Source organism: Anthonomus grandis, chromosome 16, assembly GCF_022605725.1.
Source record: "Anthonomus grandis grandis chromosome 16, icAntGran1.3, whole genome shotgun sequence".
Taxonomy (NCBI): Eukaryota; Metazoa; Arthropoda; class Insecta; order Coleoptera; family Curculionidae; genus Anthonomus; species Anthonomus grandis.
The window spans coordinates 10,069,160-10,094,584 of NC_065561.1; the positions used below are offsets into that span (position 1 = coordinate 10,069,160).

General features: G+C 33.1%; 1 protein-coding gene across 1 annotated transcript in view; it reads left to right on the forward strand.

Annotated features, from left to right (window-relative positions):
• Positions 1 to 25,425, forward strand: part of LOC126745794 (endonuclease/exonuclease/phosphatase family domain-containing protein 1-like) — a 55,629-nt gene extending 30,204 nt beyond the window's left edge. Inside the window, exons 6-7 of the mRNA XM_050453793.1 lie at positions 75 to 347; positions 2,500 to 25,425. Coding sequence (XP_050309750.1) covers positions 75 to 347; positions 2,500 to 2,537 — 311 coding nt within the window. The 3' untranslated portion in view covers positions 2,538 to 25,425. The remainder of the gene's footprint in view (positions 1 to 74; positions 348 to 2,499) is intronic.

Genomic DNA, 25,425 nt, shown 5'->3' on the forward strand with positions numbered 1-25,425 from the left:
ATTTTTTAATTTTTTTGTTTAATTAAATTAGTCTCAATTAAACTTAAGATTTATTAATATTTCATCTTTTTCAGCTGCCAGTTTAACTTTAGGCAACCTTAAACCGATCTTTCCCAGTGGAACCAACACGCATTTTCCAGGTTCAAAACCAGAAAACAACAATTCTAGTCATATAACCAACATCCTAGTGAATAATCAGCTCAAACAAAACCTAACCGGTTACAAAAATATCGTCAGCAAAGGAATAACTCACCTGGCGATACCGAACGGTTGGTCATGGGGCGGCCCGGTGTCCCCAAACCTGCCAATTTGGGTGGAATTATATTTAAGTGGTAAAGTTGAAAACGGTAATTTGTGATATTTGGTTATTTTTATTGTTATTGCTTGTTTTGTTGATTTTGTATCTCATAAGTCAGATGATGAGTCGATGTGAAATTTTTTTTGTATTGACAACTGTTTGGCAGGATTTGTTAGACTAAATTTACTTGAAGTGCCTTTTTAGCTTTATTTGCTCAGTGATATAATACCCCTGACGCAGTCATACCAAATTTCATTTTAAAATTACAGTTATAGTAGCAAGGTCGCACGCATCAGTGGTCGGTCGCAAGTGATATATAAATCATTTGTAAAAGCCTAATTTCAGATTTTTCTCTTTTTTGTTTTATTAAAATTCCTCGTTCTTCAAAATCGCACAAATAAAACACTTAAGATTTTAGTTCCAGGAATTAAATTTTGCATAAAATATAAAAAAATATTACTAAACGTAAGTGATATGCAAAGAGACATTCTAAAACACAATTGAGTTTGAAGTGATTCACAAATATGCGATTTTAGCTTACCAATACACAGAATTTAGCAGATCAAATTAAAGACCGTAGTAATTGAAATGCAAAACCTACCATATCTTTTAAACTGCATTGTGTCTTAATATTTAACCACTTTATATCCTATAATGCCCATTTGCCGCGAGATCAGGCATTATTTTTAACTTATATTCATTAAAATTTAAATAAAAATGAAGAGAATTGGATTAGCCATCGTCACGGTAAATTCATTTCTTTTCATTTTTATGGTAATCCAAACCTGCAACAAGTTGGCCAAAAATTTATGTTTAAAAGTGCGTCGTACAATTTGTTATACAGTTATCAGTTCAGATCAAATGTACGAGGGTGGTCCCAAAAGTACCCGACCCAAGAAAGAAAACACGAAAATTTTGGAAAAAAAAATATTTATTTTTCAACATAATCTCCTTTCAGCTCTATACACTTTTCCCAGCGATGTTTTATAAGTTCGATACCCTTTTTATAATAAGAATCGTCTTGAAATAGCCATTAACTGCAAACATCACTTCTTCATCGTTGGAAAATCTTTGACCACTGAGCCAGTTTTTTAAATTTGGAAACATCTGAAAATAATTGAAATAGTTGAAAATAATCTGAGGGGGCTAAATCTGGCGAATAGGGTGCACGAGGTAGCAATTCAAACTTTAATTCGTTAATTTTTCCCATTGCAATAACGGATTTGTGAGCTGGTGCATTGTCTTGATGAAACAACACTTTCTTCTTAACCAAATGCGGCCGTTTTTGCTTGATTTCTTCGCTCAAACGTTGCAATAACTTTGCATAATACTCGCCGTTGATAGTTTTACCTTTTTCAAGATAGTCAATGAAAATTATCCCTCGCGTATCCCAAAAAACCGACGCCATAACCTTGCCTGCAGATGAAACGGTTTTCGCCTTCTTTGGAGCCGGTTCTCCCTTTTGAGTCCATTGTTTTGATTGTTCTTTTGTCTCAGGTGTGAAGTAATGGACCCATGTTTCATCTATGGTTATGAAACGACGCAAAAATTCTGCTTTGTTGCTATTAAATTTCGCTAAACACTCAATTGAAACATCTTCACGATACTGTTTTTGCTCGAGTGTGAGCAAACGCGGCACCCATCTTGCACACAGTTTTCTCATGTCAAAATTTTCAGTTAATATGCGATATACCGCACTTTTTGAAATGCCTACTATGTCCGCTAGCTCGCGCACTTCAGTACCACTTTGTACATTTTCTTTAAAATTTCTGGAGTCGTCAGCTCATTTCGTCGACCACTGCGATGCTGGCAGCTCGTACGGCCTCGTTTAAACTCTGCTACCCAATATTTTACTGTTGCTAACGAAGGAGCAGTCTCACCCAGAGTAGAAACCAGTTCAGCTTTTATATTGGTTGGGCTGAGGACTTTCAAATAAAAGTATTGTATCACATAACGATGACCAATTTTCTCCATTTTCACAAATTCACTGAAAACGTTCACTATTGATGGCTGCCAAACAAATACTAAACAACGCGGCGTCTTTAAACTTGAAACATATACAATACAATACAATACAATACAATATAATATATTAATTCAATTTTACAAAATATAAATCATTCAATAGCAAATAGACAGTAATACAATAATCTATATTGGTACAATATCCCATTAACAAAATTACCTTAATATTATTGTAGCTTCTATCACGGAATGGAACATTTCACTAGACCGTTAGCTTGGCCTGTATCGAAATTTCCCATCCCTCGACCTGTGTGGCAGTTTTCTGCTATTAAGTATAAATAATTAAAATGAAACCATATCATAACATTAAAATAATCTATATAATACATGCTAATATGAGGCGTATAGAATCAAACCCCGCTAACTCCAAAATGCAAAATTTTATAGGAATTGAGAAAAACCGTTAGCTAGATTATTTTTTGATATTTGATTGCCAAATATTTTTAATTTAAATTTTCTATATAAAAATATCTAAGTATTGGTAAAAAATCCACCATGGCTCTAAGTTTTAGGCTAAATATTTAGGTTTTAGTTACGTTTGGAGTTAGCGGCTTTTGATTGTGAAAAATGGATATAGCGGGTTTTGATTCTGATTCAGGGTCCGAAATACGCAGCAAATAGGTAGAGCTTCTTTAGTTACTTTTTTAACTTACTTCACTATAAAAATAAAAACGTAGTATGTCTTAAATCATGTTTATTTTAATTAACAGAAATTGTAATTCTATAAATTTTAACGGAAACATTTTGAATAAAACACAAATTCTTTTAGAACACATTTTTTAAATAGACAGAGATCCCAGCTCTTCAACTGGTTCGCACTGCAAATCTGGAAGCTCTTCATTAGCATCAGCTTGATCTGGTTGGCGAAGTTCAATATTTACGAAAAAATCAAAATCCTCGTTAAGCCTCCAGTTTTCGCCATAGTGTGATTTTAATCATTTACTTACTGCTATAATTTTATCTTGTTTGACAGGAACGTTCACAGGAAGTTGTTGAGGATTCATTGATTTGATTTGCTTATTTTTCTTCGTAACACTTCTAGGATTGCCTAATTCAGTTCTGTAGTTTACTTCACCTTGAACTTTCGTAATTCGATTTTTGTCAAGAGTTATTTTAAACCGTTTCGAAGGATTAAATTTAAAGTGCCATGCTCCAGGTGGCTTTAGTATATTTTGGGATTCCTTCTTCCAATCCAAAACAGGGACATCGTCACCCATTTTTAATACTGTGGCATATTGTCTTATGTGTTCAATATATTGCTGTGGGGTCGTAATTATCTCTTTTTTTCTTATAGCTTTCTCGATATTTCCAAACACCCTGTCGGGTGGTATAAAACTGTGTCCAACTACAGGAAAAATTATCTCAAGTTTCTTAATATTTGGTGGCGCATAACATTCCAGCCAATTTGAACACATTTCCATCATGGTGGTGTTTTTGTTTTGGCCACCACAACCATCAGCAAAAAGTCTAATGTGCGTTTTACTCTCCAAATTCATGTTTATGAGCCGATGGAAAACAGCACTAGCAATTTCATTAGAGCTTTTCGGCCGAACAGTTTCATTCCAACAATAACAAAACACGTTTTCTGAAGTTAACGTGGTCTTGGAACTACCACAGACAATAGTAAAATTGTAGAAGTTATATTGCTTTGAAAAATATGCCTGTTGGTCTGGAAGTTTTGGAACTGGCAAATTCTTTTGGCAGTCAAATGATAATGTTATCATTTCAGGCTTTTCTTCCTTTAGTAATGCAAAAAAAGCTCGTGCCTTAAGTTTATGCACTGTTTTTTCAGCCATCAGTGTAGCTTTTCTAGGAGGATCATCTCTCGCCAGCTTTATTTTTTCACTTATCTGAATGCATGTGGAACATACATCAGTCCTCGGAGAACCGAAGCCAATGTTATATTTTGTACAAAATTCACGTCTAAAAAATGATTCTTTAACACTGACATTGTCAAGTGCTGAATTTGAATACATTTGGTACAGTTTTCTGATGTTTAGTTCTGACGGCAAATATACACGACAAGAACTCTTTGACCTGCAATAATGTGAATCCTGACATTTGAAAGATTCCAAAAAGAACTGAATTGTCTCTCGCCTACATTGATATTTCTTGCTTTTATGATCTCCACCCCGGTTTTCATGTGCCATTTGCCCACTTTCAAAATGTCTTTTTAAAACTCCATAAACTCTATCTTTATTAATATCCAGTATACTCAGAAACGCAGGTTTGCAAACTGGAATTATTTTTACGCTTCTATTCCTTACAAAAAATTTGTAACTTAATTTTCTCACTTGCCTCGAACTATTCTTTGGGCGCTTCCGCTTTGGCAATTGAACGTTGGTATACTTCACAATATAATTATCTTGATCAATTTTTGCAGGAGTAGCATAAAACTTTGAGTGAAAATCAGATATGTCAAATTTGGTTAGAGTGCTGCATCGGAAGCTCCTCGTTGCATGATTACAGCTTGGGACACCCGGTGGTCTTTTAGGCTTGTATCTAAAAATAAGTTGAAAGTGACATATTATTGAGATTACAACGAACCGGCTTTTCATTTTACTTACAAATTATACAAAATTAAACTTATACATTCTTATTTTAACAAATTTTAATGTGCCCCTAATTGTAGTTATCAAAGTAGCAATTAACAATTTTAAAAAATGTCCTAGTTTAGATTTTCGACAAAAAAACGCTTACTTGCAAAAAGATCCTGACTTGAGTATATAAAAATACACTTAGAAACACATTTTTACCAAAATTACACAATAGGACTTACCTCTCAATCTTTTGCTTCTCTGATTTTCGGTTGGATTTGTTTACTAAACATTTTCGGGCTTTGTTCGGTGTACATTTTTGTACGGGTTTATTATACTCATCCATATGTATATTTAAAACTTATTTATAAAAATCACTAAAAGCAATAACTCAGATCCTGCACGATAGAAATCTAAACATCAACTGATGCAATGATACATAAACATGTGCTCGTATCTAATAGAGCAACGTCATTGGTCAAAATGGAGTTGGCGGGATTTGATTGTAACATGTGCAGGGAGTTAGCGGGTTTTGAAAATAAACGCGATGTTTTTGCCATATTTTAGACCTCTTTTAGCGTGTTTTGAAAGTTAAGATTCACACGACCAGATTCATTGGCAAATTAGCTGTGAAATTAAATCAAAATATCATTTTTGGACAAAAGTGGAGTTAGCGGGGTTTGATTCTATACGCCTCATATACCCTAAATAGTTAATTCCATCTATATACAAAAGAAATAATTCCTATAAAGAGAAGCGCAAGAGAGGAGACAAGGAGACAAAACAACCCGGAATGAAGCAGCAGAAACGAGAAGCATTGGAAGAAGAGTCTTTCTATTCTTCTAATATTATTTTTATAGTGTAATACACATTTATCTACTACGTTTCGTTCTTTTTTTTACATTAATCTTTTAAAGTGTTCGTAATGGTAAATGACGAAGTTTTTTATCTCAAAGTTTAAACCTTTTCTATGCTTATTTACTTCGACTTTGGCCTTAGGCCTGTGGGCAGAAGCTTAAAAAATTTGGGAAGTAGAAACAGCATATTTCTTTGCAAGTGTGATTTGCTGAAAATGTGCGATTGCAAATCCTTGTTTATTTTAGAACGAGTATAATACTGATGGTCTAGTTCCCTAAAAATATCTTTAACCTTTCTGTAGTAACAAAGACATGCACTCACAAACAATCCTCTTAAATTTAGTACATTTAGTTCCGAATAAAGGTTAATTGTAGGATATTGATTGCTTTTGCTTAGGATGATTTTAAGTATTTTATTTTAGCATACTTTTAACATTTGCATGGCATTATCATTCAGACCACCCCAAATTACTAAGCAATATCTTAAAATTGATTCTACTAGTGAAGTATATACTATTTTTAGTGTTTTCTTATCTAAAATATTACGAAGCTGATAAAATTTATAATAAAGTTTTCTAAGTTTTTTGGACGTTTCAAAAGCATGTTCATTCCAGCGTAGATACTGGTCAATGTATAAACCTAGGTATTTAATTTTACTAATTTTTTGTATGCAAGGACAAGGACAGTTGTTATTTAATAAATTACAAGTTGGGTTGTGAATTTTAATATTACTTTTTTTAGGTTGATCACTAGTTGTCAAAGAGAAAGCTATAAATTTGGTCTTTGTTATATTTAGGGTGATTTTGTTTTCATTTATCCAGTTTTGAATTACATAAAGGCCTTGCTCTGCTTTCGAGTATACACCATCCCAGCTGTTGTCTGTGAATGTGACTGCAGTATCATCGGCGTAACAAATAACCGAACTATCTTGTAGTAATTTTCCCAAATCATTAATATAGATCAAGAATAAAATTGGACCCAGGACTGTCTCTTGAGGAACTCCAGTATTTACAACCATATCACTACTTAGGATATCATTACATCGCACTCTTTGCACTCGATTTTCCAAGTAGAATCTAAAAAGCTCCAGAGCTTGACCCCTTACTCCAACATTTTCTAATTTATTTAACAGCAAGGTGTGGGAGAAGACATTTCCTATTTTCTTGCATATCTGACATAATTTTTTTAAACCAAAAAAATATTGCATCATCGGTGCTTTTATTAGATCTAAAACCAAATTGTGCATTAAAAATTATATTTTGTGATTCAAAAAATGAAATTAGGCGAGTCTTGACACATTTTTCCCATATTTTTGAAAGGTTACTTAATAGAAATATGGGCCTGTAGTTTGTCATTTGATATGGATCGCCGTTTTTAAAAATTGGAATTACTATAGCATTTTTCCACTCTATAGGGATCTTAGATGTCTTAAAGGTTAAGTTAATTATATGTGCTAAAGGATCTAAAATATATACATGAATTGGTTTAATTAATCTAACAGTTATACCATCCTCGCCAGGAGATGAATCTGTTTTTAAGGAGTTAATGTGCATTATAAGTTCTTTTTTATGTACTGGTCCTAAAAAGAGAGTTTTATCTATATTATTTTTATTGTCGTTATTGCGTTAATTTTTTGAAATAATGTTATTTGCCATTGTTTCTCCAATTTTTGAAAAGAAGTTATTAAAAAGATTAGAGGTTTGTTCTTTATTTTTTACAATATTGCCGGTTTCATCTTTAATTGTTATCACCCCTTTTTCATTATTTTTATTTGTTGTTTCGCTAATAATTTTCCACACCTTTTTGTAATTTTTGCCTGCATCCTGTATTTGAGTTTTATAATACTGAAATTTAGTTTTTTGAATTAATTTATGTAAAAAGTTTCTGTATTTTTTATACTGTTCCTCTCTCTCGATGGTAAATTTTTTTAACAATTGTTGTTTTAAAGCATCTCGATGTTTGATAGAGTTAATTAATCCCGAAGAAATCCAAGGTTTGAGCCTTTTAAATTTTTCTTTGACAGTGAAATTGGTTGTGCATTTTTTTATATGGTTTTCCAGAGTAAACATAAATTTTTCATAGGCCTGCTGAGCATTGTCCAAGGTGATACAGTCTGCCCAGTTCTCTTGAGACAGTTGCAATTTTAGTTTTTCATAGTTTATTTTTTTAACATTTTGTTCTGCTGGTTTATTTACTGTCTTACCTAATTTTATATTAGAAGTTAAACCTATCAAGTAATGATCAGTAATATCGGTTTGAAATATAAATGGAGTTGGTTTAGATATTAATTGTTTGTCGTAACGCAAAAATATGTGATCTATGCAGCTTGATGACACTGCAGTCACGCGGGTAGCCTTGTTTACACAAGAAAAAAGACCATTTTCGTTCATTAAATTTATATATTCCGTGGTTTTTAAAGAGACTCGGTCTAAAATATTAATGTTTATATCGCCAATAAATATCTCTAAGTGATGATTACCTAAAGTCCCAAGATATTGCTCTAAGTCGTTTAAAAAAACATCTAAATTAGTTGAGGGAGGTCTATAACAACAAGTCATGCAAATATCAACACTATCTATCATTCATGCCTACTTGTATACATCTTGTTTTAGAAAAAGATATTATGTTTGTTAAATATTTTATATGCCTTATAGATTGTATACTTTCTAATACAGTGATATTTTTCAAACTACTACCGACATCTCTAGGTCAGGCCGGGTACTTCTGAGACCACCCTCGTAGCTGCAACTTTCCCTGGTATTGATTTATTATTATAATACTGTAGTGGCACATTCCTTAAAATCTTCTATTATATGGTGGTATAGATATAGTCACAAAGATCCATATTTAAAAGTTTTAAAAAGTTTTCATATTTAAAATTGCTGAACAAGAATTTGCAAATAAATCTAATTTTTTTTTTGAAAATGACTGACACAATATAGTTATTGGCAAACAATGACTCGAATGTTTAGAATAACTTTGTGAACATATTTTTTGGAGTCGTTTGCAAATCATTTTTGACGACTGACATTGCACAAATCTACCTGACTGTATCTAAATGGGCGACAATATTTTATCTATTATTCGCTATCCAATGGAAAATTGTAATTATTGACTTATTTTCACGAATCTTATAAATATTCAAAATTTTAAAATTTTGAATATTATTAAGCCTGCCTAACTCAATAATTTTTCTCCACTGGACTCTGTCCATCGTCAGTCTTACAATGGAGTGGTATATTCTTATTTTAGTCATCAAGATATATTTTTGGATTTGATAAACTGGAGGATTAGGGTGACCTAATGCGTCTTGATTCAGTACTAAAATATGATATGCCTTATTTAGTGAATAAATCTTGAATTATTCTGATTAAATCTTGTTCTAATAATTTTTATGTAATATGATATAACGCATATTCATAAACCTAAATGATAAACATTAAACAGAAGAAAGTGATATATACTAGTTTAATTGCAAAAATTTTAAAATGCAGAATAGAACAAAACTTATATTTAATATAAATTAATTGTTCTATATTAAATTTTGCCATTATATTATTTTTTACGTTTCCTGGTAAATTCACAATCTTCTTAGGATTAAAATAATGGTATAAATTATGTAAAATGCAAATTTTAAATTAACAAATAGTACTTTGTTACATTTAAAATTTAATATTTCTTAACCCTGACTGATGAGGTGGGGTTTCTCAAACCCTACCAATTCTACGAATCATCACTCCTTATTAAATAATGGTGGAAGGCCACTGCCGGTCTGTGTAGCTTTCGTTGAGCTATTTATCAGTACTCTAACGCTAAGCGGTGGTTGACTTTACAACATTAGTAAAAACTGGGGTTTGCGAAACCACACCTCACCAGTTGCGTTGTTTTTATCGATTGCGTTTACTCGTTCGTGCCATGGCTTTTACCTCTGCTATTCCTCAAATGAAGGTAGATGGTCCCCGTTTTAAACACTGGGCTGAAACTGTTTTGAATTAGAAAGTGGCGATTAACATGACAATATAGCGTTTTATATTCAAAGTGGCTATGAAACTAATTCGGAAATAGAACTATCACGAAAATGCTGTGGAATCGGGGCAAGACACATTACTTTCTGATAATTATCAAGATTCACCACCTATAGAAAAAAAAAGAAATTCAACCCTAAAAGTTATTACGGGGGAAAAATAAATTCAAATGGTCTTCTGAACCTCCAAATGCAAACGTTCGTACAAGGCCGCACAACATAATTTCGTATCTTCCAGGCGATATTGTTCCTGCTAGGAAAATATAGTAGTCACATTTCTTCGTGGGAGCAGCTGTGTACTGAAGTCATTTTGGATAAAATAATTCTCCGTACGAATTAAAAGCTGTCACAAGTCAGGCAGCAATTCTCTGATCCAGATCAACATGATTAAACCGATGTATACCCTATAGAATTTAAAGCATTTGGCTGATATACTCATCAGCCTTGAAATTCAATAATAAGGACCTGGAGTACTTTTCGTAACGGATGGAACAGAACATGATGTATTTCGATGCACTATTTCATGGAAGCAGACCCATGTTATTTAAGCCTGCCTTCGTTTTGATAATTTATAATGAGATGAGCGAAAAAAGACTGATGAGATCGCTGGATTTTTAATACATTTTTCAAGAACTGTCAAGCATGTTACTCTATCGGGGAATATGCATGCATAGACGAAATGCTTGTCAGATTCAGAGGACGTTGCCAATTTAGGATGTACATACCAAACAAGCCACGTAAATATGGCCTTAAATGATGGATACAAAGACACATAACTGCTTCAATGCCTATGATTATTCAGGAAAGGATAGTTATGGAGATACATTTTCTGATGATAAAATAAAATTGTCAAAACCAACTCAATCAGTATTACGCCTAGCTGCTTCAATTGTAAGAACAAGCCGAAACGTAACGACTAATAATTGGTTTTCAGCCATCCAGCTTGTTACAGAACTTAAAAAACGAGGTCTCACTTACTTAGGCCCTTTGAGGAAAAACAAACAAGAAGTGCCAAAGAAATTTCTTCTATCAAACGTTAAGCAAGACCACTCATCACTTTATGGCTTTACTAACGAGAGAACCATAAATTATTGCATTCTACAATGCGACATAAGGAGGAGTTGACGCGCTAGATGAAAAATGCACAGTGTATTTCGAAGAAGTAACCATTGGCCAAGGTGCATCGTCTACACTTTGCTCAATATAAACCCAGTTAAAGCATACGTGATATTTTCAAGTTTTCCAGGACATGCCGCAAAAAAAAATTCCTTCATAAAAAAGCACTGCAAAGAGTCCCAAGTAAAGTTGAGATTATTCAACGGTCGCTTGCTAAGAAAATCCCGTTTCTTTGTGCGGATTGCAGCACAGCTATTTGTGGCAGCTGCAGTGTGTTCCGTTGCTTAGATTGCGCTCAATAGATTTTATTTGAAATATTTTATATAAGATAAAATATAGATATAAACATAAAGATAAAATATAAAGAATCATATTATTAATATGATTCTTTATATTTTATCTTTTCCTATGTTTTTCAAAGATTTCTGGGCACGTTTTGTGAATTTTTGATTCAACATTTTTCAGTTTGCTAACTTAAAATAACAATAAAACAAAACTAACAATAAAAAATAAATTTTAAAGTGTATTATACTAAGAATAAAAATTAAAAATTTGTATTCTTCTTTTATTCTAAATTTTAAAGTGTATGTAAAGTACACACTTTAATGTATATACTAAAGTTTTATTCTTGTCAACAATAAGGTTACACAAAAGTACATTTAATACAGTAGACCACCGGTGACCATTTTTTCCCCTAATCCTTTTTTCCAGGCCGGCTTCCTGTTGTCTATTTACTTAGTAGTCTAAATTTTAATAGTCTTCTAATTCTTAAATATGTTCCTTTTCACCCGATTCACGAACCTTTCCTAAATTTGGTTCCTGTGTTCCAATCTGCTGCCGGTCATCTAATTGTCAAGACACCTTGCTCGGCTTCTGAATTTTCCATTGTGAAACTTGGTCCTTGTTAACTTGCCTCCAATAATTTTTTTAGGTTATCGATGAACTTCCTTTAGATCTTTTTCTTTTTTCATAGTTATTACCTTTATCTTATTAGAGTCTTTGTGGCTATAACATTCTACCAAACTATCTTCATTTTATGAAATGCTTCAAAGCATTTTGGGTAATAGTGCTTCTATTACCTTCTAAAATAAAGGTTTAATTTGAATTCTTTAATTTCCTAGCCATGTGGTGCATGATTTACCCCTAATAATTAAATTTCCATTCGTAAATTTCACAAAGTTTCAAAAATCAAAAGTTTATTTTCGACAGTGAGTTTAAATATTACAAAATTTTGGATCCTATGTTCCTATGCTATTTATGAATAAGTAGGGTAAAGTGGCGGAATGCCGGCCACTTAAGAGAAGTTTTAATTAAATTAAAAAAAATAAAATATATATAAGTTGCCGGAATTATTCCGCAGTTTAGGGGTCAGCCCTAATATCACACATTGTACTTATTGACAAAAATCACACACCTAAAGTTTCTTTTTTCTCTATTTATACACTTACTAGGAGCCTATCGAGAACAACTTACACACCTTAGCCAGAGTTCCCGATTTTTCCCAAATTCCCCACAAATAATGCAAATGTCTTCGTTAAACTCGTCGTCTGAATTTTCTTTTTCTTCATCACAATGATTCATCACATCTATGGTAGGCTACCTTAATGTACTGCCTGAGATTAAGTTTGTAACATATGGTATTCCGTTTTTTTTTCAAAAAAACGCTGGTGTCATTGGAGTTCTCAAAACTAGTTTTTTTTACACTTTTTACTTTTTTCTGATCTTATGTTCTGTAGCTGGTGTTTTCAATTTTCTTTCTCTTCTAAAATTTCCTTCATAGGAGTCGAGGAAAATATTTGGAAGTGTTGCTTTTTTCCCCCTCTGGTGCTTTTTTGGTTAGCCACTTCAGAACATCCAGGAACTGGTAATATTTCTTCAAATTTTAAGTTCTCTCTTATTTCATCTTGATTTGATGATTTTATTCTTTCTTTCGTTATATTGTCAACCATTTCAACCTTCCTAGTTTGTATTTGGTTGTTTGTAGGAATTATAGCCGTTTTAAGTTCGTGGGTTGCAAATTCTCAGCGGGAGCAAAATCTTTATCCGTTGCCTCAAAACCTTTAGTGGCTTTTTCTATGGTTGAAACTCTTTCGAAAGCTTTGGTAAAAAAATGAGCAACAATTGGGTCTAACCTTTTCTCCTCGGTGTTCCCGAGTTGTATGCTGCTTTTAGAGAACCATAAAAAGTAATATCTAGAGGTTGAACTCTGTGCGATGTATATGGAGGAATCGTCAGAATAATAATTTCCCCTCTGTTTACAGAAATTGTAGACATTTAAGGTGCAATGACTGTAATATTTATCAAATAATAAAACTGAGTCTTCTTTTGAACTTTTAAAACAGTTTTCAAAATGCTTTAACTACATAATGAATAATTCTAGGGTTATCCATCCATTATCTGAGCAGTAATATATGAAGCCCCTGAAGATCCATTTAACTTCAAAAGACATGCCATTTTTTTTCTAGCGTAAATGAACATTGGCGGAATGTATATTCCAGAGGCGCTTAATGCACATATGACAGTTGTGTTTTTCCCTTCTTCCAGCTAGTTAGAAGACCAACTCTTTTTTGGCATAGACTTTGTTGGTCGTAATTCCTGTTTCATTAGCGTTAAATATTCTTGCTGATGAAATTTTATATTTGTCCATTAGAGCATTCAGGTTTGAAAAAAATACTAATTTCGTCTTTGTTAAAAGCCTTCACACGATTTACGCTTGTTGATTCCGGTTTTCTTAGTCTAATTTCTGGATTGCGTCGTAAAAATCTCTCTAACCAATCACGGCTTGCTAAGCACTTTTCTTTCTTTAACGGAGTTTCCAAATTATTGGATTGGAACATTTCGGCAGTTCTCTAACATGACCGAATTCTCTAAATTTAGCCTCTATTCTACTCACCACCTTTTGACATATCGGAGGACGATCAGGATGGATTTCATTGAATAATTGAGCAGCTTCTCTTTGAGTACGTGTTCTATCACCAAACCCAACCATGCACAGAATTTCCATTTTTTCTCGCTCCGTAAACTTTACCATTGTGAAAACCGCAACTTTGCTCGCACACTTCACACTTGACAATATCTGTTTGGCGTACAACTGTCATATAGTTTCTATGAAAATACACGGTCACCAGCCAACAATAAAAAAACACGAATGAATGGAATTTTGCTCTGTATAAAAATTCTCAGAGATAAGGTGACTCGTAAGGTGAACTTCAATAATAATGTTTGGTCGTCTTTTTTTTCGATAACTGTTGACTTTAGGTATAGGACATGATGCATGAAACATACGTAGAATTCCACGCGAAATTCAAAAATAAAATAAAAAAAGGTGCTTTCATTTGAAAAAATTAAGTTAATGGTCGTAATTTATTTTTGAGCAACCCTGTATATACAGACTTAACGTACAAAAATGCGCAACTTCAAATAAACATCGACGGGTCCGAGCGTTTTTTTTTTTCGAACACACCCCTGAATTTTAAATGAATTTGGGCATAACTTTTGGGATGCACTGTATACTAGTTGAATTGCAAAAATGTTAAAATGCAGAATAGAACAAAATTTATATTTAATATAAATTAATTATTCTATATTAAATTTTGCCATTATATTATTTTTTACGTTTCCTGGTAAATTCACAATCTTCTTAGGATTAAAATAATGTTATAAATTATGTAAAATGCAAATTTTAAATTAACAAATAGTACTTTGTTACATTTAAAATTTAATATTTCTTCACCCTGACTGATGAGGTGGGGTTTCTCAAAACCTACCAATTCTACGAATCATCACAACTTATTAAATAATGGTGGAAGGCCACTGCCGCCCTGTGTAGCTTCGTTGAGCTATTTATCAGTACTCTAACGCTAAGCGGTGGTTGACTTTACAACATTAGTAAAAACTGGGGCTTGCGAAACCCCACCTCACCAGTTACGTTCTTTATATCGATTATGTTTACTCGTTTCTGCGATGGCTTTGATCTCTGCTATTTTTCAAATGAAGGTAGATGGTCCCCGTTTTGAAGAGTGGGCTGAAACTGTTTTGAATAAATTTGAAAGTGGCGATCAACATGACAATATAGCGTCTTATATTCAAAATGACGAAAACTAATTCGGAAATAGAACTCACGAAAATGCTGTGGAATCGGTGTAATTATCTTCGGATAATTATCAAGATTCACCACCCAAAGAAAAAAAAAGAAATTCAACCCTAAAAGTTATTACGGAAAAAATAAATTCAAATGGTCTTCTGAACCTCCAAATGCAAACGTTCGTACAAGGCGGTACAACATAATTTTATATCTTCCAGGCGATATTGGTCCTGCTAGGAAAATATAGTAGTCACATTTCTTCGTGGGAGCAGCTGTGTCCTGAAGACATTTTGGACAAAATAATTCTCCGTACGAATTAAAAGCTGTCACAAGTTAGGCAGCATTTGTCTGATCCAGATCAACATGATTACACCGATGTATACCTTTTAGAATTTAAAGCATTTGGTTGATATACTTATCAGCCTTGAAATTCAATAATGAGGACCTGGAGCACTTTTCGCAACGGATGGAACAGAACAAAATGATGTATTTCGATGCACTATTTCATTGAAGCGGACCCTGGTTATTTTAGCCTGCCTTCGTTTTGATAAAGCTGCATATAGGGATGAGCGAAAAAAAACTGATGAGACCGCTGGATTTTTAATAGATTATCAAGAACTGTCAAGCATGTTACTCTATCGGGGAATATGCATGCATAGACGAAATGCTGGTCGGATTCAGAGGACGTTGCCAATTTAGGATGTACATACCAAACAAGCCACGTAAATATGGCCTTAAATGATGGATGCAAAGACACATAACTGCTTCAATGCCTATGTTTATTCAGGAAAGGATAGTTATGGAGATACACTTTCTGATGATAAAAGAAAATGGTCAAAACCAACTCAATTAGTATTACTCCTAGCTGCTCCAATAGTAAGAACAAGCAGAAACGTAACGACTAATAATTGGTTTTCAGCGATCCAGCTTGTTACAGAACGTGGATTTTTTCATGCAAGCTTCACCGTACACATTGTTTATCTCACGATATGTTTCGAGTGGTTTTTTGTTCGATTTCACCAAAAATTTAATCGCGTAACGTTGTTCTCGATATCCAGTCCTTGTAAATATTAGAGGCGACTTTCATACACGTCTTCTTCGCAATGTCACTACTTGAGCACTAATGATCAGATCGCTACCAAATTTGTACTGTAAATAGGTATTAGTATATTGTTTCATGCCATGACCACGAGATGTCACTGTATTACACAGCTGCTCGTGGCGAGAGTCTGAGTCTTTATTGAACAGCCCTCGTACTATTTTTGAACGAACAATGCGTTAAATAAACGTATATACTATGTACAGTGTTGCTTGGGTGTGTTTTACTCTGCTACGATTAAATACACGTTTTTTCTCTTTCAAATCTTGTCTTGTCAAACTTGGTCCCTGTTAACTTGCCTGCCATTTATCGAAGAAATTTTTTTACTCTTTCTATAGTTATTACCTTTATTAGAGTCAGACCTTTTTTTGTTAGAATTGTCGTGTTAAAATTCTGAACCAGAAGGGCTAAAAAATTCTTCCAAACTATCTTCATCTTCTGATCCATGTGAAAGTATTAAACGCCGTCGATTCATCATTAGAACTACGTAATAGGACTTCTAGTGCCTTTTGAAGGTCTAATATTCTTCCATTTCCTAGCATGTGAACGACTGATCCCTAAAATATTTAAAAAATCATTTCATGAGTCGTAAAAAAATAACGCCAGTTCCGAAAAAGATATTTCCATTCATACATTTCAAAGGGTTTGTATTCTAGGGATATTATTGTTTTTATTGGTAACCGAAAATATTATAACCAAAAAGTTATTTTCGACATTTAGTTTTAGCAACCAATCGTCTATAAACTAATAAGTAGTGGAGACCGGTGTCAATTGTAACAAAATATGCTTTTTTATTTTTCGTTGGTTAATCTTGCGCTCTAAAAAACTAAATTTATTTTGCTAAGGATATGTTCTACGTTCGATAAAACTTGTCGGAATTTAAACTCATAAAATTTATACTAAAACTAGCTGAATGCTCGCGGCGTTGCTCGCGTGAAAATAAAAGAAAAGTCGAAGAGGGCCTCCAATAATAGTACATGCAACCCACAATACACAAAAATAAAATCCAAAGCCTCGCCTCATTAATAATAGGTACATGCAACCCACAATTGCCACGCCGTTTTTCTTGAGGTCAAGGGGCGCGATTAATATAATATAATTATTATAAAACCAAGACACAAATATTCTTAAAAATGATTCGTTAGATGCAGAGCGAGCGGTAAGACTGAGTGGAGTCACTTCTCGGGTATCAGTCTCGCATGGACCCGCCTTGTTGTTATGTCTACCAAAATATAAATAATACAGAGGCACTTTTTCAATCGTATTTACTAATCAGTTTTATGCCGCTATGCGATATTTATCATATCGCTAACACCTCTTATCGATGGAATTTCAAAAAGTTCGTTCGTATCCGGGGCTTACATTATAAAAAAACATTGTTGCAGTTAATTTTTTTTTTAAGTTGATGCCTGCGACTTGTTGGTGCGGGCAGTCTCCTTTTAAACCCCGAAGCCACGCCCCCTTAGTTCTCGAGGTCACGGGTAACAATTTTCCCATTTTTTACCTCTTATCAGTGGAATTTCGAAAAATCCGTTCTTATCCGGTGCCTACATTATAAAAGTAATCCGTTGGCAAAATTTCACGTTTCTAGCTATTGTAGTTTGGGCTCTGCGATAATGAGTCAGTCAGTCAGGACAAACTCTTTCATATATATAGATAAAACTTTACCACTTTTTAGGAGGCTATGACAACTGTTACAATTGGCACCTATCTGGTGTCAATAATAACAACCATGGTGTTAATTGTATCAACCATCTATACCGACGCAAAAAGTAAAGAAGGGGTTATAATAAAATACTTCACCTTAAAATAAGTTTATTTTTTACGTAAAATAGGAAATATAAAAATATTAATCTTATAATTCATCATCAGAATTACAGTTTACGCAAACATAAAATGGGTTTTTATCTGTGCAGGTTAAATGCGCCCATTCTCTGCAAGTTCTACATTGTATCCATTCTTCTGAGCTTAAGGAATATGGTCCAGAACACACTAAACAGAAAGTGTCATCATTAGAAAAATCTGAAGAGTAATTTTCCACCGTTTTTTTCTTAACTGTTTTATTCACTTTCTTGCTCTTATTTTTATTTGTTTTGTTGGTGTCATCTTTGCCAATTTGCCGTTTTACTAAAACTTTCTTCTTTAAAGTTTGTTCTTCAATAGAGTTTTTTTCGGGTGTGTCAGTCAGTATAGCAGTTTTTCTTTCCATTCGACCCCCTTTTTTCGCTTTAGAAAGATCGGCTTTGGGCAAAGGTTTTAGAACATCAGGTGTAATAAATGCTACCGGTTGTAGTTGACGCGAAGGAGTGGTGTCCCTGACAGTTGATGGTCCTGGCTGAGGTAAAGAATTAGTGTCTCTTGTCGTTGATTGTTCCAATTGACTTTCAGCTATTTCAGCAGGTTTAGCTGTAGGTGATTTTGTTGTAGGGTTTCATCTAGTGGTCTATTAGTTACCGTTGATGGTAAAAAATCTGAATCTTGAAAAATTCTACGGTTAAAGGGATAAATGTCGGTGCAAGAAAATCCTGATAAAATATTTGTTGGTGTAGTGGCTAAAGGTAAAGATGATTTAACAATTGATGGTAAATCATATATTGTCATACGCTTTCCTGGATTGTTCTTCATCTATTGATCGGCGTAGTTGTTGAAATACTTTTTAAAAGTGCCATATACACCACGATCCAGTGGTTGGAGACGGCGGGAAGTGTGTGGTGGAAAAGACAACAATGTTATGAAATTTGCTCTGCAATAATCTATTAATGAAATGGATACATGTGAAGAGTGATTGTCTAATAAAACCAAAAATTTATTAGTCTCGCTGGGTTTAGCGTGTTTCACAAAGTATTTTATAAAGTCAAGAAACTCATTTTCTTGCATCCACCCGAAGTTATTTCCTTTTCCTACGCATCCAACAGGTCCATATCTAATAAAATGATTCTTGAAATGCAACCGAGGAAATACAAACATTGGCGGAATTGCGTTACCAACAGCGTTTACAGCCACACACAGCGTAACAAGTGTTCCACGCTCCTGACTTGCTACTGATCCTACTTGCTTGGTTCCTTTTTTTGCAATGACCTTGGTTGGGTTTTGCACCGTGGACACACCAGTCTTGTCAATATTGTAAATATTTTGTGGCTCAAAATTGTGTCTTTCCAAGACAGTTGCCAGTTTATCAAAAAAGACATTTTCTTTGTTGAAATTCATGGCTCGCGCAAGACTTGTTGCTTGGGGTGTGCGAAGTGTTAAATAAGGATTTCTTCTCAGGAAAGCTAAAAGCCAATCTTCACTAGCCTGTTCTACTTCATTCCATTTTTGAGGATAGTTAAGCCGATTGGCAGATGCAAACTAAAAGGCTAGTTTACGAAGATCCCGTGTAGTGAGGCCAAAGTACAAATCGACAGTTTTTTTACAGTATTTGACTAGCTGTGACTCTTGCTCAACAGTAAATACCCTGTTGTAAGGATTGTACCCCACCTTAGGCTGTAAATTATTACGTAGAGCATTTACAAAGCGATTTAATGAAACATGGCACATTCCATAACTTTTAGCCACTTTTCTAACAGATTGCTCATTATCAATAACCTTTCTTGCTGCTTCTTCATAAATAACTTTAGGTATCAGTCCCCCGTCGGTCTTTCTTGGTCTCGGTTTCACCATTTTTTATGACTATAAAGAAGAAAATATTTTTTAAAGAAATCGTTAAATATTCTAAAAGAGACTTGATAATTATTTGTTGTCGTATGGGCTTATAACAATAAAACAACAAATAATTTTGCCATATAAGGAGTCAACAGATAAATAAATAAAATCGGCATAAAGTTAAAAAACAACTTTGATTTTAACACGTACTACGTACTTGACACCGTAGTACGTGTTACAAGCGACACCTGATATCCTTCAAAAGTAAAGTGTACATTTCTGTTTACTTAAGAAAAAACAGCCAACCGCTATCCACTAAAAAATAAAGCAAAAGCTTTATCAAAGCCTACCCTTACCTTAAAATATTGTCAATCTTAACACTTGGGATTCACAAACAAAAATGTGACGACACGTTTATTTACTTTTCCGGCAGTTTATTAAAATTTGCCTACAGAACGAACGGCACGCACGAAAGATATATTCAAACTAATTACGGGTCAGCAGAACCGCATTTTACTTTGGCCCATACGCGTGTTTCTACAAAATTGAAGAAGATGGCGCTGTTGTCGGCCGTGTTACTTTCGACACCTGTTACAATCGACACCGGTCTCCCCTACTACAATAATCTCAACTTTCAGTTTTGCCTGACGTCAAATTTTCATTTCTTTAAAAAACTAGCACGGCCTGTGATATGTTACAGATTTAAAATGAAAAATTAAAGCTATTACGATTTTGTGTGATGCAACATAAGATGCAAAACAAATAGTGGTGTTTTAATATTTTGTTAGAAAATTACAATATTTCTAAGATATGTAATTCTACCGTAAAAACTACGTTGTCCCAGGAATAAAACTTTCTCCTAATACTAATAAATAAGTACTTTTACTCGGAAAATTGGATTGGTTTAATATTCGAGAACCGAAGTTGCTTCCTAGAAACAAAGGCTTACTTAAAAGAAACGACGTTTGAAAAAGCGTATAAGAATTATTTATAGGAAATATATTTAGGGCTGCAGTACGTATTTCTAAGTGCCTAAAATCAAAGCCGATTGTTTGCTTTTACAACCTATTAAATTTAATATTCTTCCCTTGAGGGAGTAATAAACGTTTGGAAATTTAATCCGCATACTATAATGGAACATACGAAACTTTATACCACAACTATTAATTTATTTAGTTAATACACAATCGATAACTTACAGTGGTTTCTAATTATTGATTAAATAATAATTAGATACATATCGTCCCTACAATCTGCAAATGTCGAATGTGAAAATGCCTACTTTTTAGGAGAGCTAAAATCTATATTCGTCACTTTGCATCTTATTAAAAATGTGTACCAATTTACGGCTTGGTCAAAAATTTTACTTCAAAGAATCGAATGTGACATATTCGATTGTTTGTGTTATAAAAATTAAATTATTTGTTTTTAATAAAAGTCAAGTAATGAAACAAAAATTGACATACAAATTATTTAATATAAGCACTAAACACATTAGAAAACAAAACCAAGAATAAAATAAAAATATGGTTAAGTGGAATTAAATGATAGAAGAATCATCATTCTCGTAGAAATTTAAACATGAAATTAAATTACAATTAGAAATATTTTTTAAATCTCTTCGGGCTCATCTTCATCTTCATTAGCATCTGGCTCTGGTAAACAGTCCCTTACTTCGCTTGATGTTGGTAGGGAGTAGTAGTATTGGTGGTAGGGTTTTGGGATCAAATTTTGTGAGCACATTGACAAAAGATCTCTTTTTTTTACATCGGTTATGGGAAGTCTATTATTATAAGGAGTAGAAGGAAATGTTTGATAATATCCTCTTTTTTTTGTAGCCACTAATTTCAAAAAGTCCTCGTTATAGTTTCGTTTCATTAAAATGTGTTTGTTTTCATTCTTTTTATATTGAAACCATACACCATCAATGAAAGTAAAATGATCGTCAATAACTGGTTCCATTTCATTTACTTAATTTTTTTGCTTTTTCTTGTTTTTTTTTTGTTTTTCCATTTCAAATTTAATATGATTTTTATTAAACTCCAAGATATCATGGAGTAGCTGAGTAACTTCAAATGGAGTTGGGTTTTTGCGCGCTAGCCTTATAATTTGAGCCCATCATTCCAGGTTGTAAGCAGGACAATTTTTTGATTTAACTTCGATCTTTGAATGTATAGAGTCACACTCCATGTGACTGTGTCCTGGCTTAAAGTATACATGATCTATTGTTTTTAAATTTGGGTGAGTGTTAACAAGATATTGACACATAGCTGAAAAACTGAAGTTTTTCTGCTGTCCACCGCAGCTGTCCGACATCATTTTAACATGCTCAATATGTGGAAACGACATAATGTATTTATAAATACACGTAGAAATGTCGGTGCTTCCCCGTTTTCCCTCCGTTTCATCCCACAAGAAACAATGTACACTTGAGTCTCCCAAGTTATATATTGTTAAATTGTAAATAGCAAGTTTTCTTACGTAAAAAAAAGGTCCTATGGCTCCTTTAGGAGTTGATAAAACTGACTGCAAATCAAAGTTAAAAGCCATTATATTTTTATTAACTTGAGCTTTGTCTTCATTTCGTTTTGCTCTGGCTGCTTCTTTTCTTTCCTGGTACTTGGCATACGATTCAGCCTTTTTATTTTTCTCTGCCTCTGAGCATTTTTTAAATGCAATGCAGAATTTGCACAAATCTTTTGGGCTTATGATATTTCAATTTATAAGATTTAAATATTTTCCTGTAGGTTTCATAACAATTTACTTCTGTGCCTTGAACTTGGCATTCTGTCATACATCTCATACATGGATTTTTTGTTTAGATTTGAATCCAAATATTTATAGTCAGACTTTTTTCGGCAATAGTGAGATTCTAACGCGGGAAATGAAAATATGTGATTTTCATCGATCGATCTTCATCGTTTGCACTGAGTTGGTCGTTATCTCCCGCTTTAGATCTTTTTCCGCCTCTTCTTTCAGGCTCTAATACTCCCATTGGTGATAAACTTTTTAAAGGTCCCTTTAATTAAACCTTCACTGATGCCAAGCGTATCGAGAAAAAATTGTCTGTAAACCACATGTTTTTCATTATTGCTCGTCAATGAATATTTTTTTGTCACACTCTTTCTTGAAATTCCATCGACAACGCGTCTTTTAGGTTGTTCTACTACAATATGTCTAATAAAGAACTCCCGCTGCAGATGAAGTGAAGACAATGAATGAAAATTATCAAGTATAATTTGTCTTTCACTTTCGGGAATATTTGTGAGACATTTATGTTTGTTTAAACACGCAGAAGGTTTTAAATGTTTAGCAGGAATATTTTTGCCACTTTTGGTAACGTATGCTTCACCTTTTAGACGAAGCTTTTTATTTTCATTTCGCTTCCAGATGTTAGGATTGGATCTACAGCGTTTTTTAGGTGGTTCCAATAAACAATCACGAGTACTAGAGGATGCGCTACTTACATCTTGCACGTTAGTACTGTTTGTCAAGTTTTTATTTGTTTGTAGGTGTTGATTTTCAATATGCTCTTCATCACTAGAGCTGATTACTCTGTCCTTTTTATTATCTTTCTTCCGTTTAGGGTATTCATAATTTTTAACTAAAATTAAAATTATTAGACAAAAAAATATATTACAAAGAAAAAAATACCTTGTCTTTCAGATTCATCATCAGACTCCTCGCAATTTACTTGCTTAGGCAAAAAAGTAGGGTCAGAGTCTGAATCATCTAAATCAAAATTCTTTTCGGGACTTAGGTATAAACCATCTAAAAAAAGTAATATAGATGTTTTCAAAAATATATTAATCAATTATTTGTTTTATATTTAATATTACCTTCCTTAAGAAGATTTTTACTAGAGCGCGTATAGTTAATTAATCGCAATCAGTATCTTGCACTTCATTTATGTTATCAGTGACTCAAAAAAAAATAAAAATGGTATATTATCGAAATAAGATGGGTGGATCTAAAAAATTAAAAAAGCAGATAATAAAAATACCTTTTTTAATAATATCAACAGGTTCGCGCATAATGATCTGCTCTGAAAAAGGTATAGGATCCAAAAAATCATCGACTACATAGGTTACATAAACATAAATATTCTAAAAAAGTTATTTATATTTTCTTAAAATTACTCGTATTAATAAAATAATTATTTGTTAAATACCTTCTTCGGGGTAACTTATGTTATCATAGGAAAAAAAATCCCTAGTATGATCAACATCATTATTTTCACAAGACTGGTCGTGACAGACATCAGACTCGTGGTTCCCTGGACCAGTGCCAACTAAACTAGCTGCGGATTCAGCGCCAATTCAAAAAATATAAACAATTTCAAAATAAGAAATGTGGCACATTCGATAAATTAACGAAGCCACGTTCGTATACTCTGCTAATACTTACGAACTCCAACTATCGAATACGAAATATTGTATAAAATGACATCCGTTAATTTCAAAGAATTTGCATTTTCACCAAAGCGTAACTATCGAATGTGCCACGCCACATTCGATATTATGCTTTGTATTAATTGCAAACCCTACATGATTTTTTCCAAATTCAACTATCGAATATGGCACAATCAATACTATGATATTCAAGTTTTTGAGGATTTTTTGATATTTGCAGTGTCTAACTAACAAATGTGTCGAAAAATATTCGATAGTGTGTAGATTTACAAATATAACAAGTTTTATGTAATCTCGGTACAAAAGAGCGAATGTGAATATTCGATACTTTGATTTCGTAAAATATAGAATTACATATATATTCGCTACTTCTAAAACGCGTTCTAAAGGAGCTACGGATTCAATAATTTGCCACAAGACGTATTACGTCTAGTATAACAGCAATGTATCGAATTTGAAAAATCTTTCTTTTCACATTCGATAGTTGGACATTGTAGGGACGATATTTACAAAATACTTGTTAACGAAATATTTATTTTTTTTATGTAGGGTTACTCTGAGCTGATAAAACTAAATAGGCACAACAGATTATTTGAACACAAAAGAGCCAACGTAAGGTCTTATATAAATTAAACACTAGAAATATAGATATATATATAGAGTATTTTTAAATGTTTAAGTTCCTACTGTCACTGTAAATCCATCTGAAGTAGAACATTTGTCAAACTTAAATTAAAGGGAGTTAAATAGTTGTCACGAGGTTCAAAGTGATTTAAATTATTTACTATAATTCTCGCTGGTTCTGCGGATTACCTCTGCTTTATCCAAAACGCCATCTTTAATGGCTTTTCTGGACCTTAAAGGATAAAAAAATACAAAATGCATACTTTTAATAAGTCAGGTGTCTTAAATAGGAATAATTGGTTTTACCGGCATGACTGGTAAATTATATAAAAACCCTTTTTATTTTATTTATTTGATAAATTTTATTTTGGTAAATGAAAAATATATATGTAGATCTCTCTGAACTGTATAAAGTAACTTTAGTATAATTCAGTTTGCTTTATCTATTTTATGTACCTTTAAATGTAAACAATTTGACCATAAAAAACAATTTATCATCTTACTAACATTTCATCGAATGTGATAAGCACAAAAACTTTCTAATTTATATACAAGCAATTTGACACTGTAGGCACAAATTTCATAGATCTTAGAGTGAAAGTGTAGATTTATGTGAATTCTGTGTTAGGGATTTTTATTGGTGTTATAGATTTTATTTTATTGTATTATGTATGTACAAAAATAAAAATATAAATGTATTATTTTTA